The sequence below is a fragment of the Hemicordylus capensis genome, chromosome 7, assembly GCF_027244095.1.
Source record: "Hemicordylus capensis ecotype Gifberg chromosome 7, rHemCap1.1.pri, whole genome shotgun sequence".
Lineage (NCBI taxonomy): Eukaryota > Metazoa > Chordata > Lepidosauria > Squamata > Cordylidae > Hemicordylus > Hemicordylus capensis.
The window spans coordinates 6,537,055-6,546,105 of NC_069663.1; the positions used below are offsets into that span (position 1 = coordinate 6,537,055).

The following is a 9,051-nucleotide window of genomic DNA, read 5'->3' on the forward strand; positions in this document are numbered from 1 at the left end:
AAAGGTGGAGCATCCTGTTGCTTTAATGGCAACCATTGAAAAACAGTGACAAATAAATGAAGAATGAATAAAAATACAAAACAATAAGCAAACTAAACCAAACCAATGAGAAATGAACTAAATGAAAAAGGGGAAAGAAATGGGAAAGAAAGAGGAAAGGAGACCCAGTTTGGGCATGTTTTTGCACGTGCCTTTAGTGTCCTCACTAAGGAGCCGACTGAAAGCATGAAGTGGACTGGAAGTGGTCTTTTCCAGTCACCAGAGCCATTGGGGCCCCAGCTGAGTGAGGGAGCGCAGCATGTCTTGGGGGGGTGGTTGATGCCTTTCCCCTCTGCCATTTGCATAAGTGCGCGAAGGCCTGAAATCAGCCCGACCGACCTCATTGCGAGGAAGGCGGGCACGAGAGAAGAGCTCTTTTGCCATCTCTCCCGCCCGCCTCCAGCCAGCATGCCTGGGCTCCAAAGTGGTTTTTAAGAAAGTTGAAAATCAGGAAAGCGGGAAGAATTGTGTCCAGAACGGGACGATCCCCTTCCGGCCCACTTCCTGCGTTCAGCTCACCCGGTGATGACCTCTGGAAGGTGCCAGGCTGGCCTTTTCCCTGCTGAAGCCTAGGAAGCTCAATGTGAGGGCCAGAGCAACCATTTCTCCCCCTTCTCTCCTTCACAGAGTTCTTCCTTCCCGGGGGCCGAGACTCCACATGCCAGCATGGAGGAAGAGGGGTTGGAAGAGGACTATGCCACCAGTTCCCCCAGGTACCTTTCTCAGTTGAAGGGCCGCTCGAGGGATCATAGAGGCGGATCACCATCCCTGGGAACCTTGTTTGATTAGACATGTTCATGGAGGAGAATCCAGTTGAAGATTATAACCCATGACAGCCAAGGAACCTCCGAATCTCGAGATCTCTCTCTCTCTCTCTGAATAAACACACTTTAATGCCACATGTAACCAGGTCTCAAGTGGTTCACAAACAACTAAATAGGCATCTGGCTGTCCACTGTTGGGTTCTGGGCTACACGTGTCTTTCACTTGATCCACAGGGCATGCATTGCTGTTCTTATGCCATGTCTCTCCTTTCTCCTCTCAGAGTCCAGAAGCCAAAGAAGTGGCTCATCAAGAAGATGATGAAGAACACCTACACGGTGGAAGACTCGTCCTCCGCGGAGGTCAGAACTGATCCATTTCATCATCCATTTTTTCATGTGAACGGGCTCTAGGTTGTGTGTGTGTGTGTGTGTGTGTGTGTGTGTGTGTGTGTGTGTGAGTGCCCTGTTCCCCAGCAGGAGACAGAACATGGAATGTTTCTAGTTCTAGATGCTGCAGGATGGGAGGGATTGTGATTGGTGGGATGGGAGGAAATGCATCTGAGGCATTGGAAAGGGGGCAAAAATGTGGTGAAAGGCTCTTCTGGGCTGAGATGCCAAATGCCTTTTCTACCAAGAGGCAGGTCTTATTTTAGAGCAGGATGTCTTCCCAACCATCCCTTTTGCTTGGTTCCTCTCAGAAGCCTCGCAAGGTCAATGCAAGCCCCGGAACACTCCCGTTTCTCTTCTCTCTCCTCCCCAGTGCTCCTCAACGGACGAGGACGACACGATGCATGAGATCAGCAGCATCGAGGACGAGGTGTGGGACTCTCCGCTGACCCCCAGTTCGGCCAGGTAGGTACCCTCGTCTCAGCTGAGGAGCCAGTAGGGAGCTGGGGGGATTTTAGCGTAGCCAGCAGAAGGCTGCAGGGGACAGGGGCAGCCCCCCCATGTCTGAGCCCCATAGAGGGATGTTTCCTCCTACCTGCTCCCTGAGAAATCTGGAGGGGGAGTTCACCCAAGGAGGCCGATTGGCAGCAGGTGCAAGACAGACACCAGCAAGTCTATTGCTGGCTGTTAGCAGAGGGAGCTCTGAGACCCCCATGCTGTTGGCATGAGCGGGTGTTGGGGAGAAGGAGCAGGGGAGGGCTCCTGTCTCGATGCCCCCTTTGAACACTTCCCAGGGCTTCTCAGTGGGGAACGAAAGGCTGGACTTGGGAGATCTCTGGCCTGATGAAGTTCCCCTGCCAGCCACCTCCCAAGGGAGGCGAGATCTTTGCTTAGCATCTCCTTGGGTGCCCGTGTACTTCTTCAGCTGGCTGCCATCTCCAACAGGACAGTTCTTTGAGAAGCTTTTCTCTCTCCTCTCCTCTCTCAGGAACATCGGCGAAGAGGAAAGAAGAGGACAGCTGGCCCCAGATTGGTTCTCCTCGGTCCATCTGGGAGAGGTAAGGGGCGCAAACCAAGGGTGACTTGACTCCAGCCATCTGCCCCTCCTTTCCTGCACTACACAAGATGGCGGCTTGGATGGCAGTCACTGTTCAGACGGGAGGTGGGGACTTGCCCTTTCCCCTTGTGGATGTCTTTCCCTTGCAGTTCACCTCATGCACCCTGAGCCAAAGGCAGCACCCTCCAGGCCCAGATGTGGGTGCAGACACCCATGGCACTGGCCTGGCCCTGGGGATTCTCCTGACCCATAACCGTCCCTCGGACTGTGTGCTGAGGCCTGACCCTCCTCTTCTTCGCAGGGGAGAGCAACAAAGAAGATTGGGGACGTCATCCGGAGCGTGGAGTATGCCAGTGAGGTGGAGGAAAGGTTCCCCGAACTCCTGGTGGGCCTGGTCAACAAGATCCTCACCGGCCTGCAGAACACCACCGAGGGAGTCGGGAACCGAGACAGCCATTACCTGCCTCCTGAGTAAGTCATGGCGGTGGGGAAAGCGGGGCCAGCAAGTCTTCCTTCCAGCACTCTGGGAGGACAGGCTAGGGTCATTTCTCCCATGTCCCACTGTGATGGGTGAGCAGCATTTCTGGCCTGTTGGGGTGACTCTGGCACGGAGGTCCCCTCCCTCAGCTACACAGAGGAGAGCCCAGAATTTGCAGCCCTCTTGGCTCTGCAGAGAGCCTTAAAATGCATCTGCAGTGTTAAAAAGCCAGCTGTGGATAAAGTCACTTCACCTCTGTGGTCTCCCTCCCATGGTCCAACTCAGTCCCTCCACCCTTGATACTACGCCACCCCGCAAGGAGTCCCTCCCTTGTCCACTGCCTCCACCCTTGACATGGTGGTGACAGCAACCTTCTCTTCTCTGCAGGGAGACCGCGCAGATTGTCCGAACCCTACTGGAGAGGGTGGCACAGGTGACCCCAGAGAAGACCTGCTGGGAATCCCTGTGCTCTCCGCAGAGCTGCCTCCAGGGTGTGGCCCTCTTGGTGAGGTAAGTAGGAGTGAATAGGAGATTCCTCAGGAGGCCTGGGGGCTGGGGTGGTTTGGGTCAGGTCTGCTCTTTCTGGGCCTCCCGCCCAGGACTCAGCAGGGGCCTTTGTGTGTTGCAGGGCTCTCCTCCAGACACCATCCTCCACAGTGGCCAGGCTGAAGGCATACCTGGCTTCCCTCTTCAGCCTCGATAAAGATCCAGAAGAGCATTCCCTCGCAGAGGTGGCCTTCTTTGTGGAGGTGAGAAGCATTTTCCTCAGGTGGGCTTCCCTGAGAGGAGGGTTTGGCCCCAGGGGCTGATGGGTCTTCTGCTCCTTTCCCTCTTTTAGCTGCTCCTGAAAGACCAAGACTTTGCTGCCTTAGAGAAGACCTGGATGCTCCTGGTAGCGTGGCTAGTCCACCCCAGCCAGAACATCCGCTACCTGAGCGAAAGGGGTCTTCTCCACATTTATGGAAAGCTGAAGGCAGTGAGTGACATCCCTGGGCATGGAGCATCCCTAGACATGGAGACTCCTCTCTTTGGGGAGCCCTTCCTGAGGCTGGTGCTCCTAGGCATCCCCAGGTGTGACAGGAAGATTTTTCCAGTTGGGAGGATTCAGCCTGTGGAACCCTTGCCACAGGATGAAGGAGAAATCCTTAAGGGAATGCATCTCTCAGTGGGAGCCCTGATTCCCCACGTGCTCCAATGCCGCCTTCTCACCCCTCTTGGATGGAAGCCAAGCGGCATCAAACATGGACAGCTATGTGGTCCATTTAGCAGGGGGTAGACTAGCATGTGTTCTCAAGGATCCACCTTTTCCCTCCCTAGGCGAAGAAACCCCAGGATTTTAGTGCTGGGATCCTGGGAGGGCTCAGGACCTCCAGTCTGGAAGCCACTTTGGGGGTCCTGGCCTTCATGGAGCGGCTGAGGCACTGTCCATCAGAACACCAGGCCACGGTGAATGCTGTCCTGGCTGCCCTGTGCCGCCCTCTCTTCCACCACGTGAGTACTTACATGCCAGCCCTCCGCCCCGGCTCTATGAGGGCCGGCCAACCTGCAGGTTCCGAACGGGTTGGAAAAGGGAAACCAGAAACCCCCTAGAGACCCATGCAAGCTCTTCTGCATGGTGATGAAAGTGAGGAATTCCTCCCTAATAACAACCCCTGTTCTTCTTTGTAGGAGGAGGCTAAGATCCGAAGGGCAGCCATGAGGACCCACCTGGATCTCCTGCAGCACCGCCACCATCATCATGAGGGTACAGAGGAGAACATCACGACCCTCATCGCGGTGCTGATGCATGTGGAGGATGAGGACCTGGAGGTAGTACAGGTGAGAGCCCACTTCTTCCTGCCACCCCTACGAAGGTGTTTAGGCTTCCCCAAGTCCAGCTGCCCAGTGGCAGACCCCAGAGTTAGCCTCACGGGATGGTGAATTCACGAGCTCTCCCGCTGTGGTTTGGCCTATCCAGGCCCTACTCCTTGAAGCCCCCTAAGAGGTTTCTTGGAATCCCTTGGGAGGATTTTTCACTCCCATTCCGGTCTTTCTTTTGGCAGGCTGCGAAGGACAATCTGAGCCTCCTGGCGGAAGCCCTCCTATGGCACCTGGAGGGCAAGCTGCTGGCGCGGGACTCTTACAGCCTGCAGGAGCTGCTCCACAAGATCGCCAAGCGTCTGGTAAGGGCAGCCCCTCCCTGTCCATCCCTCGGCTCAAATGGCTCAAGGACCTTTGGGCAATGCTTTGCTCACTCGGGATTTGTCTTTGTTCTTGATCCCAGGTTCGGCAGCTCGGCACAGAGGACGCCGTGGAGATGGAGGCCACCAAGATCCTGGGCTTCTTCCGCAGCGAGCAGCCTTCAGTGAGGAGAACGGCTGCCCTGCTGCTCGGTAAGCGAAACAAGACTTTTGGGTCTCCCTTAGTGGGTCGTCTTGGTGGGCAAAGGTTGATTCTCTTGGAAGGCACTGCCAGAAGGGTGTGGAGGGGCAGGAGCTGTTCCCTCCCCAGGAGGACTGGCCCAGTGCGTGTTAGCGAGGTCTCTTTGCTTAATTTCCTCCCAAGGTGACATAAGAGTCCCTGGAGGAATGGCTCAAATTGTCAGTCCCAGAGGGAGCAGAGAGGGGAGGACTTCCTCTCCTGAATGATCGGGTTGTCCATGCACAGTGTCCTGAACTGTGGTCCCATTTCCTTCCACCCTTGTTTTTAGGTCACCTGGTCCACAAAAAGGGCAGCATCCTCACTGAAGGGAACATAGAGACCTTCCATGCTGGTAAGTGCCGGTTTCTGGGTGGGAAGGGGAAGTTTCTGTGAGGGGAGAGGCCTAGATTTAGGGACCACAGAGCTGGAATGGGCCACCTGTCCCCTCAAATGGAAGGTCCCGCTTGCATCCTCAGGGATGCTCAGCAGTAGGCTTTCCCAGAGTGCAGGGGAGAAAGAGTCAGGACTTGCGCCCTCTTGGTGTGGAAATGGTGGGGCTTGGCCAAGGGTGGGGTGATCTCTTCATGCCATTTCTGAACCTTCTCCTTCATCCCTCCAGCGCTGGAGAGCTTGCTTGGCGACCATGACCCCGAGGTCGGGAGAGTTGCCTGCAAGACAGAGAAGATCGTGAAGAAGGCCTTTTCCCTCCACTCCCGGCACGGGCTGCGGGCTGCCGTTCGGCGCTTGTGGGCGGGCTGTAAGAAGAAGAGACACCCGCCAGAGTACGGTGATCTCTCCACCTGACCGACTGGTGAGCAGACCAAGGCAGGGCTTCACTTGAAGGGGCCCCGATGGTTAGGGAGGGGGCTGGGGCTACAGGAAGGGTGGGCAGGAATCTGGGCAACCCTCCCTCGTGTTGGAATGCCATCTTCGGCCCTTGTGTCTGGTTGTACCAGTAGCCCAAGGGAAAGAGGAAATCTCTCTCTTCCCTCTGGGAAATGAGGACACAAATATTCTGCCAGGAGTCCCTGGTGCTTGGTGGTGTCATGGGGGAGAGTGTGAGAAGACCCCCCATCTCTGAACCAATGTCCTCCTCTCTTTCCAGGAACAACAGCCCCGTGCTCTCCCCTTGAAGATCAGCAGCTGAAGGGAGGTTCAGGAAAGACCGTGCAGCGCAGGGGCCTCCCAGAAGACCTCCTCCAACCGCGTGGACACAAGATCTGTCCACAAGAAGACATCCAGCAGGGAAGTGCAGTTCTGTCTGAGGAGTGAGGGGGAAGCAGGCTCCACTCCCCTGGCCCAAGGAAGCCCCACCTCTGGGGTGCAGAAGCCCCTCCCCTTGCTTCTGCTGGCAGGCAGTGGGAGGAGGCTACAGGACCACCCTGCCCCCAAGTGGCCCTTTGGAACCATTCTTGGGCTTCCCTTGGGTCCGGGGAGGATGTGTGGCCCCAGAAGGAGGGCAAGGTCACTGCCTCCCTCCATTCCCACCAGCTGGCCAGGGAGCGCCCCCTCCTCCTTCCACCTTTCTCCCCTTCCCCAGCGGCCTGGCTTCCCCTAGCAGGGGAAGCCCCATCCAGGCATCTGCCCCCTCCCCTGCTGAGGGTGTGCTCCTCCCCCCCTCCACTCCCGCAGCCACGCCTCACTCCCCCCTCCGCTCCCTCCTCCTTCCTCCCAAACCGGTGCAGCAGCAGAGGAGCCTGGGAGACTCTGGGGCCCCCCTGCAGCCCCTGTAGCGCCCCCTGGTGCTGCCCGGTGGCAGGCCAGAGAATCCTCCTCTCCCTCCTGCTCCATGCTGTGGCTGCACAGTGGGGAGCCCGAATTCTCTGGCTTGCCCCCCCCATCAACTCCCACCCCACTGCCCGATCCCCGCTTGCTGGGCTGCCGGAGTGGAAAGGGAGGAGGAGCAGGGCAACCCCACTGACGCTGCTTTGTGCTTCTTGCAGGCATGTGCTGCTGCTGGGAGGCTGGAGGAGTCGATCCGCCCCAGAAGAGGAGACCACGTGAACATGCCTGCAAGGAGCGGGGGGGTGGGTGGGGGCTGGCTGGGACTCCCCCCAATTTTGTTTGCCCTGCCATTCCCTTGTTCCGTGTGACCCTGGGCTTCCTCCCTTCCCTCCCTCCCTCCCCCTCCCTCCCAGGGACAGAATGGGCTTTGCTGGTCGCCCTGTTGGGGGCCGAGTAGGAATTTTTGGCTTTCCAACAGATTGGCCGAGATGGAAAGTTTTTTTGCCTACTCCATTCTGTCCTGTTTTGTTTCCTTTAGTTAGAAAGTTAAGTGACGACTTGTAACCTATTTAAGTATATTAATAAAGTTGCCCCTTTTGTTCAAAACATACCGTCGTGTCTGAGTTCCTCTTTTCTTCTCGTCTCCCTTGGAGCGTTTGTGCCCACAGACTCCCAAGCTCACCTCTTGGCTGAGGGAGACGCTGCTACACTGCTACAGGTCCATGCAAATGCCTCTTGCTTGGAAGCACTCACTCAGACCATTGGCTTGGATCACTCCAGAGGAGCCCACTTGAGGCCTGCCGCCAATGAGGTTTGCTGAGCACAGGATCCTGGGAGCAAGCTGCACCTTCCAATCGAGTGCCCGGAAAGCACAGCCTTGGCAAGGCCTGGCAAGCTTACAAACCATCACTGACTGCCTCCAATACAGCCAAATATGACATGTGATTCCATTCCAGTGATTAAAAAGTCCTGCCAAGTATGAAATGCCATTTGTGCAGGAACAAGGCCTTGACCTCCTCTTGTGCTCTTCACATTTCTGTTTTGAATGCGTATTTGCTTCCTTCCTGTGCTCTGCAATAAGAAGCTGGCAGGGATCAAGAGTTCACAGCTCCCGTTTGACAGTTTGGTCTGGTTGGGGAAAGAGTCCTGCTGTTTGGTTTTTGGAGGGAGGAGAGGGTTGGATTGGATTGGTTTGGTGTGTTTTTTTAATGGGGGGAGCTCGCATTTATTTTGATTGGTTGGTTTGGTTTTTTTTTCCAAATTCAATTTTTATTATTTTTAACAATATTAATATGTCATTGATTACGAATAGACAAAGTGGACTTCCCGCACACATCTCTTCGTGAATCATCAGCTATAAAGTTTACCTTTGCTATAATAATAGTTCAAAACATAAATTTAAATCCTTACAAACACAGCTAATCTATCCAACCTGCAGGTTTTTTTACTAAATTTCGAACCCTACTGTAAAGTCCATAGTAGAAAAATAGTTCTTTAGATACAACAAGAATGGTTTCCAACCTTCTTTGAAGCTTTCCAAATTTTGGTCTCTTATTAATGTTCTAAGTTTTGCCATCTCCGCATATTCCAAAAATTTTATCAGCCAATCTTCTTTTGAAGGCACTTCATTACTCTTCCATTTCTGTGCATATATAATTCTAGCCGCCGCCGAAGCGTACATAAAAAGCTTTGAATTACTTGTAGAAATTGCACCTTCTATTATTCCCAGCAGGAAGGATTCTGGCCTCTTAGGAAATGTCATTTTAAATATTTTCTTTAACTCATTATATATCATCTCCCAATATGCTTTAGCCTTCCCACAGCTCCACCACATAGGAAAAAAAGTGCCTTCAGACTGTCCACACTTCCAACATTTGTTTGATACATTTTTATACATTAATGCCAATTTTTTGGGTGTCAGATACCATCTATACATCATTTTGTAATAATTTTCTTTTAAAGCATAACATGCAGTCAATTTTAAATCGGTTAGTTTCGGAAAATTGGAGGGGGGGAAGAGAATAAAAGGAGGCTCGCCTGCAGCAGAAAGTTAGTGAAAGCTGGAGGAAGAGTTTAAAGTTGGCGCTAAAGCTGGAATTAGAGCTGATTAGGAGTAAGACCCTGAGGCTATTCACATGATAGTCCTGGGATGCGGAGGGCGGGCAGTGGGGTAGGCAGAGTCCAACTCATCTTCCCCACAG

At 54.2% G+C, this 9,051-nt stretch overlaps 1 protein-coding gene across 3 annotated transcripts in view; it reads left to right on the forward strand.

Moving 5' to 3' along the window:
• Positions 1-7,446, forward strand: part of LOC128332669 (uncharacterized) — a 121,995-nt gene extending 114,549 nt beyond the window's left edge. For 2 of the 3 annotated variants that reach the window (XM_053267250.1, XM_053267253.1), the window contains 14 exons: positions 1,085-1,163; positions 1,564-1,655; positions 2,179-2,248; positions 2,549-2,718; positions 3,113-3,235; positions 3,354-3,474; positions 3,564-3,701; positions 4,043-4,216; positions 4,394-4,543; positions 4,768-4,887; positions 4,989-5,097; positions 5,415-5,477; positions 5,745-5,936; positions 6,231-7,446. In XM_053267250.1, the coding sequence (XP_053123225.1) occupies positions 1,085-1,163; positions 1,564-1,655; positions 2,179-2,248; positions 2,549-2,718; positions 3,113-3,235; positions 3,354-3,474; positions 3,564-3,701; positions 4,043-4,216; positions 4,394-4,543; positions 4,768-4,887; positions 4,989-5,097; positions 5,415-5,477; positions 5,745-5,929 (1,594 nt within the window). In that variant the 3' untranslated portion in view covers positions 5,930-5,936; positions 6,231-7,446. The remainder of the gene's footprint in view (positions 1-1,084; positions 1,164-1,563; positions 1,656-2,178; positions 2,249-2,548; positions 2,719-3,112; positions 3,236-3,353; positions 3,475-3,563; positions 3,702-4,042; positions 4,217-4,393; positions 4,544-4,767; positions 4,888-4,988; positions 5,098-5,414; positions 5,478-5,744; positions 5,937-6,230) is intronic. The other variant, XM_053267252.1, reaches the window with a different exon arrangement.
• The last annotated feature ends 1,605 nt before the right edge of the window (positions 7,447-9,051 follow it).